Here is a 23,718-nt window from a genome sequence, read left to right as displayed (position 1 = left end):
GGATTCAGGGAAAAGACGATCCCTGTTTCAAGCATTAGACCGATTGACTCTAGGGGTAATCGTACAGATCCCTACAGAAGAACAAGGTCTAGGTTTCGATTCAAACCTGTTTATGGTACCAAAACCGAATGGAGATGCCAGGCCCATTCTGGATTTAAAAAAATCTAAATCGGTTTCAAAGAATGTGCTCATTTCAAATGGTGTTGATCAGGTCAGTGGTCTCCATCTTACAAGGCGGCGAACTTCCATCGACATCAGGATCGCATATCTGCATGTCCCTATATTTCCCGCTCACCAAAGGTTTCTGCGTTTTTCAAAGTGGAACAATTGCATTTTCAGTTTGTGGCCTTACCCTTGGCGCTAGCCACAGCACCATGGGTATTCCCAGGGCATAACCATGTTGGCGTACCTAGACTATCTATTAATAGACCAGTCAGTGACTCGCTTAAGGCAAAGCGTATGCATTACAACCAGTTACCTGGATCCTCAACCCAGAGAAGTCTTCCTTAAAACTATTAAGGCTGGATTACTTGGGCCTGGTCATATACAGCTCATAAAAGGGTGTTCTTTTCTCCGGCAAAGATCAGCTCCATACAAGAGCTGGTATGGATGGTCAGGTCAAAAGCAAATCCTTCAACTCACCTTTGCATGAGGTTGTTGGAAAGGTTGTGGCTTCATTCGAATCGGTCCCCTATGCCCAGTTCCAGTCACGACTGTTGCAAAACAGAATCCTCTCTGCTTGGAACAAGACAATCCAAGCTTTGGACTTGCCAGTGCGGCTGTCCCCAAGAGTGTCTGTCTCAAAGCCTTGGTGGCTACGAAGCCAGAATTTGCTGGTAAAATCCTTCAGAGCAATCTGGAAAGTAGGCAAGACAGATGCCAGCCTCTCAGGCTGGGGAGCGGTATTAGAGGAGAATGTCCAGGAACAGTGGTGAAAATTCGAAAGAGCCCTGCCCATCAACATCCTAGAGATTCGGCCAGTGTATCTAGCTCTGAAAACCTGGACCTTCAGTTTAGAGTTGTCCAGATTTAATCCGACCATGCCATGGCTGTTACCTAGATCAATCACCAAGGGGGCACCAAGAGTCTTTCAGCTCAGAAGCAAACCATGTCCTAACTTGTCCCATCCCTATTGGCAGTTTTTATTCTGGGAGTAGAAAATTGTCAGGCGGATTATCTAAGTTGCCAGCAGTTATTCCCAGGGGAATGGTCTGACCCCGAAGTGTTTTGTGCGGTTTGCCAAAGATGGGGGACTCTGCACATAGATCTTCTAGCATCCAGATTCAACATTAAGTTGGTCAACCTTGTGTTCAGAACAAGGGATCCACTCGCATACGGAAAAGATACGCTGGTAACCCCATGGGATCAGGTTTCACCTCTATGCTTTTCCCCCAATTCAGTTGCTACCTCGACTTCTTTGCAGGTTTACGCTGGAAAGAAAGCCGGTAATTCTGGTAGCACCAGCATGGCCTACAAGGTCATGGTACATAAAGATGGCAGTGGAGGGTCCTTGGCCTCTCCCACTAAAGCCAGAGCTACTACCACAGGGGCTGATATTCCATCCTACTTTACGACCCCTAAATTTAACAGCTTGGCTATTGAAACCCACATTCTGAAGAATTGGCACCCTCGGAGATATATTATAGGCAGAATCCTTGCCTCTCTACAGTTGGGCATAGAGCTGAAGTTGGCCCTAAGTACTTTTAAGGGCCAAGTCTCGGCCTTATTGGTTTTCAGAGTGCTTGCTATGTATTCTTTAGTCTGGGGTTTTATGCAAGGGGTGATGCGGATTATTACTCCAGTTAAATCTGTGTCCTATGATGTACTCCAAGAAAAAATTTACAGGTAAGCTGTACTAAAAATCCTGTGTTTTTTTTTTTTTTTTTTTTTTTTATTTATTTTTTCCTTAGTTTAGGCCGATTTATGTATTCTTCCACAAATTTTTGGTAATAAAAATCACAATACAAGCGTATATTGGTTTGCATAAAATTTGTTGCATCTACAAAATGGGTGAAAGATTTACTTCCTTCTTTCTTCTTCGCAACATTATGGTGGACAGGCACATTTTTGGGACCATTGACAATTGTACAGCGATCCGTGCATTTTTATAGCACTGATTACTGTGTAAATGTTACGGCCAGGGAAGGGGTTAACACTAGGGTCGATCAAGGGGTTAACTGTTCCCTCGTGTGTTCTAACTGTAGGAGTATTGGACTGACTAGAGGAGATGACAGATCGTTGTTCCTAGCTAATAAGAACAGATCTCTTTCTTTGCAAAACAGATTTGTCTTTACACACACACGTCCCTGTTCTGGCTGTCGTGCCCGATCACACGTTGACTGCTGGCCATGCGAATCGGCACCCCACAGTGCAGTGGGCGCGTGTCTGCTGCCCCCCCCCCCTCTAAAAGGCCAACATATAACTATGACGGTTTGCGCGAACGTGCCGACATGCTGCCGCAATGCGGCGGCTGGTCAGCAAGCGATTAAGTTATCAGGGGGATGCAAAAGAATTGCCAAGTAACCAGATATACTATGCACTAGATATACCATGGAACACAGTCATCAAGTGCCCCCATTACCAGGCTCGTTTTTTTTTCTTTTCTTTTTGCGATGGGGCACTGCGTTACTTTAAACTGATAATTGCACTGTCATGCAACGCTGTACCCAAATAAACTTTTTATTTTTTCTTTCCCACAAATGGCTTTCTTTTGGTGGTATTTGATCACCACTGCTTTTCTTTATAGCGGAAAATAAAGCCCAGCAATTTTGAAGAAAAACCTATATAATTTTTTTTTTAACTTTCTAGTATAAAATATATATCCAATAAATCAAATTTCTTCATACTTTTAGGCCAATATGTATTCTGCCAAATATTTAAAAAAACAAAAAAAACAATTGATTTATGTGAACAATATAGCGTCTACGTAGATGAGCGCCATTAGTAGTGTAAATTTATTCAGTGACTTATAGCAGGACTGACATATTGCGTCGGTTACTGGTTCCTGCAAAGTGACATTGTCAAATACAGTGATCAATGCTTAAAAAAAAAAAAAAAAAGCTCTGGCCTCAGATGCCACCCTGTAGCCATAAAACCTGCTATAGGGCGGACAGAAAGTGGTTAAGCGCATTAATCAGACTCGAAAAACTGTTGAAATGTATTTTCTCACTTTTGAAAATCCCATGCATAACCTCTTCATCCTTGAAGCTGCTGTTTTGTTTTATTTCCTGCTTTTCATAGCAGGTGGTGCCGCCCTGATTGCAAAAATGCATCCCCTAGCACCATTTTAGATGCGTGTTCCTGGGAGGGAGCTGGCCACTGATGACTTTTTTTTTTTTTTTATTATTAATGCTGTCAGCCTGTCAACTCTCTGATTATGTTCCGTCTGACTTGGTTTTAGGTCTGCCAGCTTAAATTCAGGAAATTCTAAATCTCCCAAATGCTTAACCTGTGTTTTTTTTTATTTATTTTTTTCAGTTTCCTTCACAGTAATGTGCTACAATGTGCTGTGTGATAAGTATGCTACTCGGCAGCTCTATGGTTACTGCCCTTCTTGGGCATTAAACTGGGAGTATCGAAAGAAAGGGATCATGGAAGAGATAGTCAGCTGTGATGCAGATATCATCAGTCTTCAGGTAAATGAACTTGGTGAATCTCCAGCCAATATTTTATTTATCTTCTGCTTCTAAAGCTAAAGCTAAAACCTGGTATACACAATCGGTGTGTTTTTTTTTTTTTTTTTCCCCTCGTTTTCTTTTTTTGTTTTTTAATCCCAGCAGGCTGAATGAAAAAACTGAAGAGCTTGGTAGGAGCTGCTTCACTAACTATGCAATCTCCCCGCTGAGCTATTGTTCTGACAGGGAGAGTTGTGTAGAGACCATGGATACGGCACATAGCAGTCTGTTTTAATCAAATTGCCATTTAATCTAGTGCATAGCATGTATTTTAGTTTTATCATTGAATTGTTTAAAGGATTACTAATGGGTGTCTGCAGCAGAAAAAACTACAACTACTACAAAACTACGTTTCTAGAAATTGGTGTTTCTACATTATGTATACATAAAGGGGTACCGCAATCCAAACTTATTTCAGCACAGAATAGCAGCCACTCTAAAATTAAACTAAACCCACTCGCTGATATATTTGTTTCCCAAACTGTTGCATTCAAGGCATGCCATAAAAAAAGCTATCCATTGATTGGTCTCTCAATTGAACTATCAAGCCATCAAGTGTCTGGTGTCATATCTGTTCAGCTGTGAAGCACCAAGGCAACTGCAGATCACACAGAGGCTAAAATGGCAGCTTTCTTGACTGTAAAGGATAGAAGGGTTTAATTTGCTTCAGGCTGGCCATACACTTTACAAATATTCTCAGTGGGTGTCACTGTCCCCATTTTCACCTGGTGACCTTTATAAATGGCTAACCAGTTTTACAACCAGCTCCTCTGACTTTTCAAACAGATGTAGCTGGAGATTCCTCCATATAGTATAGATGGAGACATCTATCAAATCTCAGTGTGGTATGGCCAGTTTAACCACTTCCCGCCTGGCCTATAACAGAATGATGCCTGGGAAGTTGTTCTGTTATCCTGACGGGCGTCCAATGATGTCCAGCTGGATAACTGTCTGGCGCGTGGCTTGTCAGTCTGACACGCCGCCTCTGGTGATAAGAACCCTCTGACAGATGCTTCTTACCACGTGATCAACTGTGACCAATCACAGCAGATCATTGCGAGAACCAGGAAGTGCCAGTAAACGGCGTTCCTCAGTGCTGACAGGGAGAGCCGATTGGGGGGGTGGGGTCTGTGCTGATAATCGACACACTGATTATCAGAACAGCCCCATCAAATGTACCCATAAGCTGCCAAATCATAACCCCTTGCCAATGCCCACCACAGGCACCGACAGGCGGCACAGATTTGCACTATCAATGAAGGGGGGGAAAACAAAATTTCATAACAAAGAACTTTTTTTTTTGTAGGCCGTTGTGTCACTTACCTAAAAACGAAGCCTGCAATGTTACTGCTGTCCCCACTAGCAGCGAGTGTCCATCTTCACCCCTCTTCCTTCCTGGGCCACGAACTCCGGCTCTGACTGGCCAGAGTCATGTGACGTCACTTCTGAGCATGCGTGCGGGAGCCGCCAGTCATGGCACGATCCCCTTTCTAAAGTGCGCATGCAACGTAGACATTGGCGCACAGCTTTATTGTAAATATCTCCTAAACCGTGGAGATTTAGGAGATATTTCCAGCACCTTCAGGTACGCCTTAATATAGGCTTACCTGTAGGTAAAAGTGGTTGTACGCATACACTGACAAATGGCTTCTGGCAGCCCACCCTTTTTATAGTGAGTGGGCTGGCTTATCCAAACAACCTCTTGATGGCCCATCTAAGCCAGACCATCTTAAAGAGTTATTTTACCCATAACTTGATAAAAGATGTTCTTTAGCAAGGCACACACTTGTACATTCCACATTAATAATTATGCTAACAAAATTAGTGTGCTGTAAACTGCCTCCAGCATTGCGCCTGTTTGTTTTTGCTGAAGCACGGAGCCCCTGAACAGCATTAAATCAAATGTGGAACCAAACCCATAGTTTAACAATTTCAAAAGTTACATTCCTGTAATGCCAGGATTGCTAACTGTCACATTTGATTGTGTACTCAAACTGTCAAACCATCAAATTGCTGGTGTCATAACTCATTACATGTGCAGCGCCATGAGAGTTGCAGATGAAACAGAAGCGGCTTCCTTGGTTGTAAAGAATAGGAGGGTTTAATTCTGCTTTAACCACTTGCCAACTGCGCTATAGCTGACTGCTACAGTGCAGCCCGCTAGTTCTAGGAGGCAGTCATGACGGCCTGCCATACTTGGGTTTTCTCGTGCACGCCCTTGGGCGAACACCCGGAAGTGTCCGCTATCGCTGGGTCTGTGGAATCATCGCATCATGGATCGGGATAAGGGGCCAATTAAAGCGGTCTTTTTACCTCGTGATCGCTCCTTCCAGTGACGGAGCAACCACTTGAGCTGAACCGGGTATGATCCCGGTTTAATTTTGCTGCGAGAAATGGATTGCTGAGAGAAACACCCCAGCAGTTTGGTTGCGATGATCCTCTGTGCCACCACAGTGCTCATCCATGCCCTACTGTGCCACCCTATCAGTGGGCTGTCATCAGTGCCGTAAAAAAATGCGGATTAACTTTCTTTCCACGTGCCTCATAGAATATATGTATGCTTTCTTAAATGGGGTCATTTTGTGGTTAATTCTATTGCGCTGGTGCTCTAGGACCTTCAGAAGGTTAATAGGGAGTCGAGATATTGTCATTGGTCTAGAACACCTTAAAGTGGTTCTGCACCTTTAAAAAAAATCTTAAAGCGGGAGTCCGCTTTTTATTTTTATTTTTTTTTTTTTTTTTTTTTTAAAAAGCCAGCAGCTACAAATACTGCAGCTGCTGACTTTTTTAAAATAATGACACTTACCCGCCCAGGGCGCCCGCGATGTCAGCACCCGAAGCCGATCTCTCGATCGTCTCTCGGGTGCTGGCGCCGCCATCTTGGGTATGGGAAACAGGAAGTGGAGCCTTGCGGCTTCATTTCCCGGTTCCCTACTCCGTGAGTCGCGCTGCGCAATAAGGATGGTCCCCGCTGTCTCTGGGATCCGTGTGTTTCCCAGCAGGCAGCGGGGGACCTTCGGAAAGGGGCGTAGCTTTTGCAGAATCTACGACGGAAGTGGGTGCAAATACCTGTACTGTACAGGTACCTGCACCCCCTCCCCCCTGAAAGGTGCCAGTTGTGGCGTCGGAGGGGGGAGGGTTCAAATGAGCGGAAGGGTGGACCTCCGCTTTAAAAGCCAGCAGCTACAAATATTGCAGCTGCTGACTTTTAATTGACACATACCTGTCCCAGGGTCCAGCGATGTCTGCGGCAGATGACGAGCAATCGCTCGTCTCTTTGCTGCCCCGCCGCAATCCTCTGTCAGGGAATCGAAGTGAAGCATTGCGGCTTCACTACCCGGTTCCCTACTGCGCATGCGCGAGTCACGCTGCGTGTCTCTGCTGGTCCCTGCTGTGTCCTGGGAACTGTTTCCCAGAACACAACGGGGGGGGGGGGGGCTCTGCTGCGGTCTTGTCCTGCAAGTGGGTGCACATACCTACCATTATCCAGGTAGCTGCACCCCCCTCCCCCCTGAAAGGTGCTGATTGTGGCACCGGAGGGGGGGGGGGGGGTTATCGGATGAGTGGAACTTCCACTTCAGGGTGGATGACTGCTTTAAGGTGTTCCTGAATGTTGGGCCTCCTGTATATGGCCAGGCTGTGTAAAAGTCTCACTCGCGTGGTATCTCCATACTCAGGAGTACCAGAATGTATTTAGGGGTGTCGTTTTTGCAATGTACATGCTATGTGTTAGAAATATCTTATAAATGGACAAGTTTTTGGAAAATGTGGAAAGAAAATGAAATGTTCAAAAGACTCATCATGCTTCCATAGAATATACGTTGGTGTTTTTGTTTTCCAAAAATGGGGTTATTTTTGTGGGTGTTTCCATTGTTCTGGTGCTCTAGGGCCTTTCAAAGTGTAATAGGTAGTCTGTAATAGAGGTCGACCGATATGGGTTTTTCTCTGGCCGATGCCGATGCCGATATTTAGAAATCATGGCGGCCGATAGCCGATATATGATGCCGATTTTTTTGGGCCGATATGTTAGGCCGATTTTATTTTATTTATTTATTTTTAATCCCCCTTGATCTAACACACCTTTCCCACTGGGGCGTTTTAAGGCGCTTTTGGGCTAAAAATAGCGCCTGTAAAGTGCCTGTAAAATGGCTCCCCTGCAGTCTGTGTGAAAGACAGAGTGCTTTCACACTGAGGCGATGCACTGGCAGGATCTTAAAAAAAAGTCCTGCAAGCAGCACGTTTGGAGTGGTGTATACTGCTCATCCACCACTCCTGCCCATTGATATGAATGGGCACCACTGCCGAAGCGCATGCAATGCGATTTGGCAGCGGTGCTTCATGGGTGCATTTAACCTCTTCCTTGGCCGCTAGCTGGGTTATATGTGCCCCACTAGCAGCCAAATAGCACCGCTAAAATGATGGTAAAGAGCCGCTAAAACTTGCGTTTTACCATCAACGCCTGCCCGCTCCAGTGTGAAAGCGGCCTTCATACGTGATACAGAAAATTTCTTACACTTAAACATTTAACAAAACAAACCTCCAATCAGTTTACTTGTATGTATGATTAAGATAAAAAAAAAAAAAAAAAAAATATATATATATATATATATATATATATATATATATATATATATTAAATAAAAACAGGTAGTCAAAACTTTTGGACAAAAAAAAAAATGGGCTAACTTTACTGTTTTTATTTTATTTTTATTTTTTAAATGGTGTATTTTTTTCCCAAAAAAATGCATTTGAAAGACCTCTGTGCAAATGCCGTGTGACATAAAATATTGCAACAACCGCTATTTTATTCCCTAGGATCTCTGCTAAAAAATATATATAATTTTTGGGGGGTCTAAGTGATTTTCTGGCAGAAAATACAGGATTTTTACTTGTAAGCAACAAGTGTCAGAAAAGATTTAGTCTTTAAATGGTTAAACTGAGAACTTCTACACACAGAGATGACTTAATTCATTCAAGTGTAAACATTGTATCTTTCTGTTCTTTTCTTGGCAGCCTGCCCAGAGTGGAGGAAAGGGTTGCTATGACGACTCAGTCAACTTAGACCATTCTATACAGAAGTCATTTCAAAGTCCCGCTGTAGTTCTAAATCGGCTTTTTATCAGCACAAATCGGCGGATGCCGATTATTTAAAAAACGGCAAATATCGGCCGATATATCGGCCGGCCGATATATCGGTCGACCTCTAGTCTGCAAACTAGATGTCTTTTATGCTTCTAGAACACCTAATGGTGCTCCTTTCATGCAGGGCGTTGCTTATGTGGCTAGGCTGTGAAAGTCTCTCGCACATGGTATCACCATATTCAGGAGTAGCAAAATGTGTTTTGGGGTGTAGTTGTAAGTATGCACATGCCATGCGAGAGAAATAACCACTTTTGGGCCGCACAAACGTACCTGTACGTCGGTCTGTGCATAAGATACAGTGGTTGCGCCTAGGGGTCCGGCGGACTCTGTCCACCAGCCACCCGCGATAGTGGTTCAGAGGCAGAACGGGGTTCTATGTAAACAAGGCAGTTCCCCGTTCTGACGGGACAATACTAAGATCTGCTGTTCCTAGTGACCAGGAACAGCGATCTGGGTTGTCAAGGCAAGCCCATCCCCCACACAGCACACTCGGGGAACAGTTAACCCCTTCATCACCTCCTGGTGTTAACCACTTCCCTGCCAGTGTAATTTATACATTGATCAGGTTTTTTTTATTTTTTTTTTTTTTTTTTTTTTAAGCACTGATCACTGTAATGTCACTGGTTCTCTATCTTCTCTATCTCCTCTTACATCAGGGGACACAGAACCATAGTAGTTACTAAGTGGGTTATATGGACCACTGATGGGTGATGGACACTGGCACACCCCTAAGGTGAGACGTGTCCTCCATATATAACCCCTCCCACTGCTGGGAGTTCTCAATTTTTTTTCGCCAGTGTCTAAGGTGTTGGTCATGAGTAAAGATGCGCTGTGCTGAGCTCCACTGGAAGCTTCCTTGCTGGGGCTAGCATTGCTGACCGGATCCATTCTGATGTCCTATGGGCTAAAGGAATGTTACCCGGGCTGCGTGTCCGAAGAAACAAGGTTTTGCTTGCGAATGCTTTTCTTTAGAGAGCTGGACCCTGGGATCCAGTACTTTTTGGTAGTAAGGCCATTAAGTGTTTTTGTTTTTACCGGCAGGGTGCTGTCACAAGTCCAGGATTGGGGGTAACCTGAGGTTCCCCTGTTCCTGAAGGTATCAGAGCCCACCATGAAGGGTGAAGATTGTTGTTTTTTTTATTTTTTATTTTTTTCTCTAACCCTGCTGCGAGGAAAGGGTAAGGGAGATTTTCTCAGGCATGACAACATTATACATAGGAGACATTCCTATGTGTCACCACTGGGGGGGCTGTATTGAGCACTCACCGACCTGACACTGGAAACGGCACAGAAAATTCATATCTCTCCTCTGGCCACAACAGATCCTCCAGTAAGAGGGGTCTGGTTCTCTTCCTGTGCCCCCAAAAAATTTTTCCCCTTCGGGGGATAGAATGCCAAAGTAGATTCTTTTTTGCAAAAAGCGGGACAGACCGTGGCTGCTCAGTGGAGAATTTACCCCCCATGTCTCCAGGTTCCAGTGTACATTCTTTTGCTGGTAGTGCCTCTGTTTTTGGTGCTTCAGGCTATGAGTGGCAAAAGGACCAGGCACTCTAAGGGTTCTAACGGGTCAATGGTTACACAACAGACTAAAACCATTTCCAAAAGAATGTCATCCTCCAGAGATGCGGCTGGTCAGATTGGGGAATCTGTAGTTGCAGCTACACAAGACTCTTAAGCCCCTGAGTATATCAGACGAGAGGTCTTTTCTTCTACCATTTCTGGCTTGGAAAAGATTGCTGCTATTTTATCCCTCCATAGTGGGGTGAAACGTAGCAGATCCCCATCTAGTGCTCAGGACCCTCTTATTGAGGTTCAGGAGGCTGGGGTTCAAGTAGATCTTCCCAAAGATTTGTAAGATCCTCATTTTATCCTCTTCTGACGATCCTAACTGAAGTAACATCACAAGACAGGTTGCTTGTGCACTCTTACTAAATTGGTTCGTTCAACCTTTTTGCTCCCTGCAGTGCAGGCTCTTGATGAACCCACCTCTAATTTGGGATCATTAAAACCTCCATCTGGGGATGCCTTTTCTGTTCATGCATGGCTAAGGAAGCTTATGTATGCTGAATGGGAATATCCGGATAAACAATATTATCCTCCTAAGAGCTTCTCCACACTTTTATCCTATGGGAGAGGACTTCTATAAAAAATTGATTTGCCTCAGTGAACAAGCATCTCGCATGTCCAGTGGATAATGCACTAATGTTAAAGGATCCAACAGATAAAGTTGGAGCTTCATTCTAAAAGCCATGTGTCTTTGACAAGCTCAGTAGCACAGCCGATTCTTGCTGCAATTGGTGTATCCCAGTCCATTAAGGAACAGTTTGAGGGGATGCTTAAAATTCTGCCTGATGAACAGGCTCAGCAATGGGCTGGTTTTCCAGACGCACTGTTTCACAGTAGATGCTATGAAGGCTGAAAAGTTGGTCAGCCAAAGCACTGTGTAAAAAGTGGTTAGTTTTCCTTTTTCATGGGGAATGGCTATTTGGAGACCAATTGGATAAATACCTACAAAAGATCTCTGAGAAAAGCTATTTAACCAATAAAGCAGAAATTCAGACCTCTCCTGTAAGCTTTCTTCCTCACCTGTGCCAGGGGCATCCACCTCTAGGCAGTCTCGACTGACTTAATCGTCGGGTTCAAGCGGAAGACCCCAAGGGCAGCACCAGCATCAGAAGAGATCTTGGGGCAGAAAGCCCACAAAACGGAATGCTAAAGCCTCCTTATGAAGGGGTGCCACTGCTCACTCGGAAGGGGGGCAGGCTCCTGCAATTCTAAAGGATCTGGCAGCAGTGTCGAGACGGGTAGCTTCCGCTGTTTCTCTGGGGTTGCAAACTAGAGTTCCGAGATTTTTCGTTTCCTAAGGTCAAATGCGCCCAAAACCCAGAGAAAAAAGGCTCTCCTAGCGCTGGATCATTTATTATCCCAGTCGGTGATATCAGAGGTCCCCTTTGTGGAACAGGGCACAAGTTTTCATTCAAACCTTTTTCACGATTCCAAAACCAAACAGAAGTAAGACCTATTCTAGATCTCAAAGATCTGAATCAGCACTTGAACGTCTGATCCTTTCACATGGAGTAATCCGATCGGTTGTTGCCATCCTGCAAGGAGGGGAGTTTTTGGCTTCTATCGATATCAAAGATGCATATCTCCACGTGCCAATGTTTCCTGCTCACCAGAAATTTCTGTGCTTCGTAATAGAAAATCATCATTTTCAGTTTGTGGCCCTGCCATTCGGTCTAGCCACAGCACCATGAGTGTTCTCAAACTCTGGCGCCTCCTTTTAGCCAGATTAAGGGCTCAAGGCATAACGGTTCTAGCCTATTTTAGATGATCTGCTTTTAGTAGATAATTTGGTTTCAGATCTAAACCAGAGTCTGGTCACAACTGTAAACTGCCTGGAATCTCTAGGTTGGATTCTCAACCTAGAAAAATCCTCCATAAAACAATCAAGGAGATTGCAGTACTTGGATCTGGTCATAGATACCCTACAAAAAAAGGTATTCCTACCCCAGACAAGAATCTGTTCCATTATAGAACTAATTCAACTCATCAAAGCAAAGAAAAATTCTTCCATTCGGTTGTGAATGAGTTTGTTGGGGAAAAATGGTGGCCTCCTTCAGTTTCATTCAAGATACAGAACACAATCCTGTCGGCCTGGAACAGAAAGGTTCAGGCCTTGGATTTTTCAATACGCCTAACTCCCGACGTGCGTCAGAGCCTAAATTGGTGGTTGGTATCCAGTAACCTCCTAAAAGGGAAGATAGTTTATACCGGTGTCCTGGAAAGTGGTGACAACAGATGCCAGCCTGCTAGGCTGGGGAGCAGTCCTGGAAGAAGATTATTTCCAGGGAAGATGGTCCAAGTTGGAGAGGACCTTGCCTATCAACATTTTAGAGAGTCGGCCAGTTCGTCTGGCTCTAAAGTCCTGGACAGTCCGACTGAGTGATTGTCCTGTCAGGATTCAGTCCAACAATGCCACGGCTGTGGCTTAAATCAATCACCAGGGGGGTATGAGGAGTCGTGCAGCCCAAAAAGGGGTGAATCATGTTCTAGCTTGGGCAGAACACAACATTCCTTGCCTATTGGCAATATTCGTTCCCGGGAATAGAAAATTGAGTCGCCAACAATTATTTCTGGGGGAATGGTCTCTTCACTCCAACATCTTCCTAGCAATATGTCAGAGGTGGTGTACTCCGGACGTGGACCTGTTTGCGTCCAGATTCAACAAGGTCGACAACTTTGTTGAACAAGGGATCCGCTAGCTTGTGGAACAGACACATTAGTCTTCCCATTGGATCGGTTTTCTCTGATCTATGCATTTCCTCCAGTTCTGCTACTTCTGCGTCTTCACAGGATCAAGCAGGAATGAAAGGAGGTGATTCTGGTAGCTCCAGCTTGGCCCAGAACATCTTGCTTTGCCAAGATCATACAGATGGCAGTAGGAGTGCCTTAGACTCTGCCATTTATGGCCAGAGCTTCTTGCACAAGGTCCGGTATTCCATCCTACCTTAGACGCTAAATTTAACGGTTTGGCTATTGACTCATTCTAAAGGATCGTGGGTTGTCTCCTTCGGTAGTGTCTACCTTGATTAATGCCAGGAAACCAGCTTCCAGAATCATTTACTACAGTATAGTCTGAAAGGCATATGTTTCTTGGTGTGGATCCAGGGGTTGGCACCCCAGCAAATATGTCATAGGTAGGATCCTTGATTTCCTGCAAATGGGTTTGGAAATGGAGCTGGCCTTGAGTACTGTCAAAGGCCAGATCTCGGCCTCTGGCTTCTCACTCTCTGGTGGTAGCTTTGTTCAGTGGGTAACATGGATTAATCCCCCTATCAAGGCACCTCTAAATCCTTGGTATTTAAACTTGGTCTTATTGGCTTTGCAGCATCAGCCTTTTGAGCCTTTACGTGAAATTCCCTTGGTTCTTTTGACAAGTCTTTCTGGTTGCCATTTCTTCTGCTAGACGAGTGTCAGAACTAGCAGCTCTGTCTTTTTAAAGAGCCATATTTGATCATGGATAAGGTGGTGTGCTGTCGTCCTGATTTCCTACCAAAGGTGGTGACAGGTTTTCACTTAAACCAAGATACTGTTCTTCCTCCTTCTTCCCAGAGCCTCAATCTAGGGAAGAGAAGGCACTACATTCCCTTGATTGTAGTTAGAGCGATCAGAGTGTATTTAAAGGCGACCACTGAGGTTCGCAAAACAGGTATTTTATTTGTACTGCCAGAAGGTCCAAAAAGGGGAGAGGCAGCAACAAAAGCCATAATTTCCAAATGGATTCGTCAAGTCCTTATTCAGGCTCGCGGTTTAAAGGGAATTCCTCCTTTTTCATGATAAAGCACACTCAACCAGGGCGATTAGTGCCTCTTGGGTGGTGCATCACGCTATGGCTGATCTGTAAGGCAGCGACTTGGTCTTCAGTTCATAAGTTTACCAGATTTTATCAAATCAATGTTAAAGGTCATGCGGCTATTGATCCTCTGGCCTCCTTTGTTGTCTCCCTCCCTTCAGTTGCCATTGCTATGGGACATCCCACATAGTAACTACTATGGCTCTGTGTCCCCTGATGTAAGAAAACAGTATTTTTAAAACTACCTACCTGTAAAAACATTTTCTTTGATGCACATCAGGGGACACAGATCCCTCCCTTCTTGGTGTACACTTGTATTGCTTGGCTACAAAACTGAGGACTCCCAGTAGTGGGAGGGGTTATATAGGGAGTACACATCTTGCCTTAGGGGCGTGCTAGTGTCATCATCTATCAGTGGTCCATATAACCCACATAGTAACTACCCTGATGTACAGCAAAGAAAAGGATTTTACAGGTAAGCTGTTTAAATTTATATATATATATATATATATATATATATATATATATATATATATATATATATATATATATATTTATATATTTATATATTTATATATATATTATTTTTATTTTTTCTGGATATATTATGGCAGAAGGTAAATAACTTGTGGTGGGGGTTTTTGTTTATATCACAAAAAAAATAAACCAGAGGTGATCAAATGCCACCAAAAGAAACAAAGCTCTATTTGTGTGTAAAAGACATCAATTTTGTTTTGGATATTGTGCAATTGTCAAACCAATTCGGTGCCCTATCACAAAAATGGCCTGTTCATTAAGGGGGCAAAAACCTTCTAGGGTTGAAGTGGTTAAAAAGCGGCTGCGCTAAACAAGAACCTAATTTTTATATGAAACGATGTGTAAATCGGAAATGACAAAAGCTAGGTGGCAATGATGGAAGAAAATATTGTCCTTTAATGGCTTACCGTGGATCGATGTCACACCACCTGTGTATGCAGAAAGTGTAAGATATGTAGGTCACTTCAAGGGAGTCCTCATGGTAATATTTTTTACATAAAGTGTAACCTCCACAACATTGCATGCTTGCAAAAATATCTAGCCAGGGCAAGTAGATGACAGAAGAAAGTAAATATTGTCCATTCGTGTGGCAGATTGGATGAAAACTGATAGGCGGTCTGTTTTTCCAGAAGATGTCCTCATAGAGGAGATTGGGACTCTGACAGGTCTGTCTCGGCACAGAGCAGAGTCGGACCTGTCATCTGCCTGCCCAGCGGGGATCAGCTAATCAAACTAATCTGCCCTTTATGAGAGGGGCCTATAATGTGAATATATTCACAAAGACCAAATGATGTACCCTGATTTTGGGTGTGTTGGCTTTTTTTTATTTTTATTTTTTCTTTCTATTTAAATTTTTAAGATGCAAAAAACTGAGCCCATCGGACACACCCAGGCTTGGTACATATACAATTCCAAACAAACCAAAAAAATAAACATAACTTATCTTAAAGTGGAGTTCCACCCGCTTTATAACTTTTTTTTTTTTTCTTTTTTCTTTCGTACCTTAAATGAAGTACATAATGTACTTCCATCCCAGCCTTGCCATGGCCCAGGGCATTGCATTCTCCTGCTCCCCCCTCCCCCCCCAATTGCTGCCTTCTAGGACCTGCGTGTGTGTTTGTCCCCCAGAAGATGAGGCCATTCAGAAAGTGCCATGCATGTGCAGTAAAACCAACGGTGAAGGTTCCACTGCTGAATTCCCTTAGTTAGAATGGCGGCGCCTTCACCCGATCCAATGGACATATCGGCCTCGGGGGCCATCATCACAGGCTCCTTGGACAGGTAAGTGTCCTTATTAAAAGTCAGCAGCTACAGTGTTTGTAGCTGACCTTTTAACAAAAAATAAAATAAGAAATTACGCCTGAAACACCACTTTAAGTGCCAAAGTTGGCCCCTTAAACTCAACACCTTGCTCCATTGGCTATGGAGGATAGTTGTATGTTTGTAGGGTATCTGCTACTAAGGTTCATATTGTCTTGTTTTGGTAAGCTGGAAGTCGGTTCCCTGGAGTGCGACATGATTCTCGGTTCTCCACCATACTTTGTATACTCTTGACACCTTGCAAGGTAATTTATTAACTGGTAGATTCAGGGTCAGTATTAGTGGAAGGATCTTGGACCCAAATGTCCCAAACTTTGTGGAATTTCTTGAGGCACTATCTTGCTAAATAAGTGGCTTTGTATAATGGCAGACTAGCATTGATTTTTTTTTGTTTTTTTTTTCACAAGGTTTTAGTTGGTGCCAATGGGAATTGATTTGGTTCATTTTTACCAATGAAATGTAGCAGTGTAAACTTTGGTCAAAATTTGAGGCACAATTACAAATTTTTGGTAAATTTTATAACTAACACTAAAGTGGGTGTAAAAATTATATATTTTATTTCTAGTGAAAACAATAAATAACTGCTGCTTAACCACTTCAGCCCCGGACCATTTTGCTGGTCAAAGACCAATTTACGCGGTCATGCGACGTGGCTCAAACAAAATTGATGTCCCTTTTTTCCCACTAATAGAGCTTTCTTTTGGTGGTATTTGATCACCTCTGCAGTTTTTATTTTTTGCGCTATAAACAAAAATAGAGCGACAATTTTGAAAAAAACAAATTTTTTTACTTTTTGGTATATCCCCCAAAAATATATAAAAAAAAATAAAAATTTCCCTCAGTTTAGGCTGATATGTATTCTTCTACATGTTTTTGGTAAAAAAAAAAATCGCAATAAGCAATTGATTGGTTTGCGCAAAAGTTATAGCGTTTACAAAATAGGGGATAGTTTTATGGCATTTTTAATGACATTTTACTAGTAATGGCGGCGATCAGATTTTTTTATTTTATTTTTTTGCGACATTATGGCGGACACATCGGACAGTTTTATTTATTTATTTATTTTTTTTACACATTTTTGGGACCATTGTCATTTATACATCAATCACTGCTATATAAATGCAGTGATTCCTGTGTAAATGACACTGGCAGTGAAGGGGTTAACCAGTGGGTGGCAGTGTAGGGGTTAGGTGTTCCTAGGGGTGTTACTAACTGTAGGGGGCGCTGGGCTTTCATTTAGTGAACACTTGGAGCAGAGATCAGCGTCACTTGTTGCTAGACAGAACAGGGAAATGCTGTTTACAACTGCATTTCTCCGTTCAGCCGCCCCGTGAGACGATCGTGGGTATGCCCGTGGCGATCGAGTCCTCGGGACTCGCGGGGAACCTGACTGGCACACGAGCATGCCACCGGCAGTGCGCTCACGATGGCAGGGCAGCATTAAAGATTGGACGTACCTGTACGCCAATATGCCTGCCCTTGCCATTCTGCCGACGTACATCGGTGTGTGCTGGTCGGGAACCGGTTAAATGCCACCAAAAAACTATTTGTGTGTGGGGGGGAAAAAAATAAATAAATTCCAGTACAGGAAAAATGGCACCTGGAATGCACCTGGAAATGTGTTTAAAAATGCAGACACTCATCTGGAACGGGCTTAGAGTGTTTTTTATGGTGTGAACCAGCCCTAAGGCTGTCAGTAGTACAGCCTTTGCAAACTCTGCAATACCTAAAAATGCCAAAAATTAAGCGCAACTGAACGTGTAGGGAAGGGAGACGCTGTATTACTTAGTTTTACATAGTATAGACACTTATTTTTTTTATGTTTACATAGTTATACCTGCAAAAGGGGCCAACCTAAAGTCATCTAGCAGGACTTCATTTTTTGACTAAAGTGCTACTTTAACCCCCCTAGCGGTAATCCCAAGTCTGGCTCGGGTTAGGAATTTACTAGCAGGAGCGGTAACCCCGAGCCAGACTCGGGATCGCATCGCTGGATGCAGGGGAGGACACAGGGAGAGTTACTTACCTTGTCCCCTGGATCCAGCGATGTCCCCCGCGCTGTGTGATCGAGCTGTCCGCTCGATTCACAGTAACAAATGCCGCCGAGCTCCGTTCCCTGCGACGTTACGGCGCACGGGAGCGGAGAACGGCTGCAAATTCAAAAAAGTAAAAAACACACAGCACTGTAATCTTACAGTTTACAGTACTGTATTAAAAAATACACACCCCCTTTGTCCCTAGTGGTCTGTGCAGTGCCCTGCATGCACTTTTATATTATAAATACTGTTTTTTTTTTTTGTTTTTTTTTGTTTTTTTTTTCTGCCTGGAATTTGGAGATTGTCCATAGCAACACAGTGTCCCTTTTTCAGTGTTTTTAGGATTTGATTACATTATTGAATAATTTTTATTATTCTTTATTATAAATTTGATCATACCCGGGATGTCTGCTAGACTCTGGTTTGAAGAGATTTAAGAGCTTTATTCCTAAGAATTACAGGACTACAAAATAAAACGCCAGATTTCCATGCAAAATAATTGTACCGCTTTCAGCACCTAATTCCAGACTGAATCATACCGCCAGGGAGGTTAAGTCTAAAGACCAGAAAGTGCAACGTGGTTAGTTGAGTATGATGGTTCAATCTCACATTAGATTGTCTAGTATGCAAACCAAAAACAGGGGCAGGGTTCACCTTGAACCTGGACCTCATGCCTTTACATGCAAATATGCATCCTGGGAGTCCTAGAATGTCAATTTTGTAAATGCTGTAGGCCTGTATTCACACAAGTGTATAGCTTGTAATCTATGCTGTAGCGCCTGATCTGCCAACCTTTAGTGCTTTATTTGTGTAATGGGTTAAAGATCATGACAGGGAAACAGGCTGGTTATAACTCGGTTACAGGTTTGCAATTTTTAGATGAGCCTTCTGTAGCTTATGAACTGGGACATTAGTGTAATTTTTGATTTGTATATTTTGCCTTTCTCCATCTTTTGACAGGAAGTTGAAACCGAACAATACTTCGCTCTTTTCCTGCCAGCATTAAAAGAACGTGGATATGATGGCTTCTTTTCTCCAAAGTCGCGTGCCAAAATAATGTCGGAGCAAGAGAAAAAGCACGTGGATGGCTGTGCAATATTTTTTAGAACAGAAAAGTAAGAAACTAGTTTAAAGCTTACGTTCTAAAATAGAAACCTGGGTATGGCTTACAATAGACATAACCTCTTTGAGTGTTCATAAATTTTTTTTTTTTTTTTTTAATTTTGAGGATAAAAAAATACAGCTCATTAGATAGCATTACAGAAGCAACTGGTATTAGAGAATGTGAGCACAACATTTATCCAAGACAGAACATCATATAGGTCATATGAAAGACATTGGGTTGCGGTGATAAGTGAGTAAGGGTACGTATTAAGATAGTTTGCAGATAAGTTATAACTTTCGTGATCAGGTTAGTATGACACAAGCGGTGAGCAGTTTGAAGTATGTTCCTTTACTCCTTCGCTCGCGGGCCTGGTGTACTGGAGTGATGAGTTGACGTTAGGTTTGTTTTCATTATCACCTAAAGCATCATACGTGGATAAAGCTTGTTGGGAACGGAATGGATGGGTGGGATATCAAGCTTCTGTTTGGGCATAGTAGACGGGGGGAGTGGAAAAGGGGGGTTGAGAAGAAAGGGAGTGGAGTTGGGTATGAGAGGGAATGGAGGGGGGGGGGGGGGGGGTGAGGAGTCGGTGGGGGTGGAATGGGTACCATCTCGCTCTCCCTCCTTGGGGGTGGGTGTGTAAGGGGTGAGATCAGGCCTGCACGTTTAGAAATCAGTAGATTCTGTACTTTGGGTATGTGTTAAGGATATTCGGTGGGGGGTTGGGGTCTGAAATTTTGAAATGGAGTGTCTTCCGCGGGGCATGTTTACTGCGTATTGGGGGTAGCCGGGTTGCGTTATTCTGTCGTTAGGAAGTGGGTCCAGCAGGCCCATTTTGATGCAAGTTTCATGGGTGTGTCGTTGGCTATGGAAATTAGTCGCTCCATTTCAGCTATTTTGGCTATCCTGTAGAGCCATTCTTTAGTCTAGGGAGTGTGTGTTGTTCCCCGGGAGTGTCATTTGCCTTTCTGGGCTCAGGTGTGTGTGTGTGTGTGTGTTTGTTTTTTTTTGTTTTTTTTTCCTGTGGGTGATAAGATGGAAGATTAAATGGTGTACCGGTTTTAATGCAAATAAAGCTCCTTTTTAGAAGACCGCTGATTGCTTACTACTTGGGTCTGCTCTAGGCACAGCTAGTCACCACTTTGTGCTCTGCTCCTCCTGTGTTCACTGGATTGCAGGGCTGGAAAGGGAGTGGCTGGCTGTGCCCCACTACTTGCTGGTCAAGAACCCTGATGTCATTATGATCTCTTCGTAATCTGGTGCGCATCTGCAGTGATAGCAGTTCTCAAGCTATAGCCCTCTGTCAACTGTTTCTGGGTCACATGAGTGCACTCCATGACCCTCATAAGTATGGCCAAAAGAGCTTAGGCCACACTAAAAATAAGTGTTTTATTTTTGTTTATTTTTTAATTAAGGCCCCCTTTCTGAATGCGTGCATTTGTTGCATTGTTTTTTTAAAGTGTGAAAATTTGGTGTAGCTAGTCTGTTTAATCGCTAACAAAAGGCACGCACAACATTATGTAAATAGACCTTGGCGTCTATTTTATTTTCATCCGATTCACTCATTACTAATTTTTTGATAAATGGGTGATTCTTTTGTTTAAAATATATATAAATCATTGCTGTAGTCTTACTGTGATTTGTGTGTGTGGCCCGGCCCTCATCCACTTGAAAGATTTGTTACATTGTGGGTCTGTGATGTCAAGAACAATGTAAGCTGTTAGCCTGTCAGTTTTCATCTAGAGGCCTTTTGCATAATGTTTTACTTCAAATGCACACATTTTAAAGTGATTTATGGTCGCAGGTATTCATTATGTGTTCTCCTTTTTGCTAGATTTTCCCTGTTGGCAAAGCACACCGTTGAATTCAACCAGGTAGCCATGGCTAACTCTGAGGGCTCAGAAGCCATGCTAAACAGAGTGATGACAAAGGACAATATTGGAGTCTGTGTTTTGTTAGAGGTCCACAAAGATCTCCCTGGTGGAGGTGAGTGCCATTATCACTTGTTTTGATTCTTGTGTGTTTTCAATAGAATCCGGAAGGTTTGTAACCCCTGGCTGGTCTTTATTATGGTCTGTGTCCCCACTGTAGAGATTCATTCTGCCCTGCTGACTATTGTCACCTGGGATGAAAGTGGGAAACTTTTTAGCTGACACCAGAACAGTATCTGAGGAGAATTTTTTTTTCCCATGGGCACAGCTTTTCTGTTGACCATTTCATTTGACTTCCTGTTTGGATATCTGAGACATGAAGTGTGAGATCCCAAAGTTTAACCATTTATGCAATATTTATTTTTGACTGAGGGACATAGGAATTCAAAAACTGATTGATTTTACTGCTGCCTACACTGGCAAACAAAAACTGGTATAACCCCTTCTACCCAGTATGTCTAAGGTGTGGGTGTGGTGAACCCCCCCCCCCCCCCCCAGCGTCTTACCAGGATGGATGGCCTTTGGCTGCTCTGCTGAGAAATATCTAACCCTTTTCATAGCTTTTTTTTATTTATTTTTTTCTTCAGTCACGATTCTTCTATAAGCGGTTTGAGCTTGTCACTGCTGGGTGTAGCGCACTCTCCAAGTTAAGAGCCACATAGCCTGAGGTGTGACCCTGTCTCTGAAGACTGTCTGAGATCAATACAGCTTAATTTTCATTTCGGTGATCATTCTAGTTTTGGAGTAGTCCATGCAAGTGTGGTACTCAAGCATAATCCTGGCAGATGCTCAGTACGCTATTCACGATCTTCCCAGGGATTGGTTTACCAACCTATTACTTGTTCCACAATTTTCTTGGTGGCTCAGACCATTCATCCAAGCTAATAGTCTTGGGCTCCATCTGCATGGACATTTTGTCACGCTGCCAGTCCCAGCTGCAGGAATTGACTTGCTCTGTTAACAGGCATAAATGACTGCAGCCGCTGACAGCATGTCTTTGCAGGGTATGGGCTCAGTGATCGCTGCTATTAGCATGTGATTGTCAATGCCAGCAGCGGGAAATCACTATGTTCTTGCTGCTGGGCTTTGCAGCATGGCAAACCTTGGGCTTTTTGGTATCAAGCTAATATTTCCAAGATTAGCATAGCTGACACCTTCACATGTTTATCAAGTTATAACAGGTGGCTGTTTAGGCCTCATCTGTTAACCTCTTCAGTTATAACGTGCTTCTTGGAGTTCATTGAGGGACACAGATCCCACCCCTTCTGGCAAGCTTAGGCATGCTGTGAGTAGTTGTACCAGATTGGCCAATTTGTTCCACATCCAAATGTAGGTTGCAGTATACCCCAACAGAAGAAATAAAGGCAATTGTCACAGGAAGAAGAAGAAATCTAATTGTAAGTTGTAAACCAGGGGCAACCTTAGAGCAGTGGAGATCTACCTGAACAGCATGGGAGAAATAAAAGATCCCTGGGCTCAACGTACTATTTTTGGGAGCTAACCTAGCAAGGCCATTGAAGTAAGGCAGTGTTTAAGAGAAATTGGGGCCAATTCACTGCAGGATGCATGCAGTAATTGCACGCGGTAATGCACGCTGTGCATTTCACATGTTTTTCCTGTGTGGGTCATTTTGGCAGCCCATTTATTTGAGTTGGCTGAAAATCACACGTGAAATTCAGAAAGTAATCCACACATTACTTTTTAAAAGCGTGCTGCAGCAAACTGCATGGTACTGTGGAAACAATGCGACATGCATTTGTGATCTGCATTTGGGGTGCTTTTATCAATGCACTGGCACATGCATGCAGATCGCAAAGGCAGTGTGCTCGTCAGTGCGGGAAACGCACAAGGAATGCATGTTTCCTGCACCACATTCTGGTGTGAACTGGCCCTTTGAAAAATATAATGCAAATGTCAATGTAAAAGTATGAACCTACCCAGGTCAGGAGTTTACAGCTCACTGTTTGCCCTTCCCTAACGATCAGGTCCTTACCTGCATGTTGAAACATGGTGCTTTCAGTCCCTTCCCCTCACATTCATACATAGTGCCTGTTTGAGCTCTACAAAATGGGTGGGACAGATGTGAGGGGAGGATCACAGGAGTTGGTTAAGCCATGCTGCAGAGCTGGCTGCTTGTGTGTGCTGTGCTCAGGAATCGGGAAGAAATTGTTTTGGCAGTGGGGTCGGGACTGCAGACACAAGATCTACCAGTCACCCTCTCACGATCGGCGGGTTGCCAACCCCCATTGTAAACCTTCCTTAACCACTTACAGCCCAAAGACATATGACGTCCTGGACTTTGAGTGAGGCTATCTGATGGTTTCCAGTCATCTCGTGACCCTTGTCACGTCTGGACCAGCGGATGTAAATGTCAGACTTGGCTGGAAAGGCTGAGACAGGTTCTCTTTCTCCTTCTCCTTCTTCCTTCTCTTTCTCCTTCTTCCTTCTCTTTCTCCTTCTTCCTTCTCTTTCTCCTTCTTCCTTCTCTTTCTCCTTCTTCCTTCTCTTTCTCCTTCTTCCTTCTCTTTCTCCTTCTTCCTTCTCCTTCTCCTTCTCCTTCTTCCTTCTCTTTCTCCTTCTTCCTTCTCTTTCTCCTTCTTCCTTCTCTTTCTCCTTC

The 23,718-nt window shown here is 43.5% G+C and overlaps 1 protein-coding gene across 2 annotated transcripts in view; it reads left to right on the top strand.

The window, feature by feature from the left end:
* CNOT6L (CCR4-NOT transcription complex subunit 6 like) overlaps nt 1–23,718 on the top strand; it is a 174,846-nt gene that overhangs the window by 122,729 nt on the left and 28,399 nt on the right. For both annotated transcript variants that reach the window (XM_077476085.1, XM_077476084.1), the window contains exons 8-10: nt 3,478–3,635; nt 19,026–19,180; nt 21,005–21,156. In XM_077476085.1, coding sequence (XP_077332211.1) covers nt 3,478–3,635; nt 19,026–19,180; nt 21,005–21,156 — 465 coding nt within the window. The remainder of the gene's footprint in view (nt 1–3,477; nt 3,636–19,025; nt 19,181–21,004; nt 21,157–23,718) is intronic.

Source organism: Lithobates pipiens, unplaced genomic scaffold, assembly GCF_037356315.1.
Source record: "Lithobates pipiens isolate NorthernLeopardFrog02 unplaced genomic scaffold, aLitPip1_a1.2 Scaffold_13, whole genome shotgun sequence".
NCBI classification, from domain to species: domain Eukaryota; kingdom Metazoa; phylum Chordata; class Amphibia; order Anura; family Ranidae; genus Lithobates; species Lithobates pipiens.
This window is presented reverse-complemented; position numbering and strand designations above follow the sequence as displayed.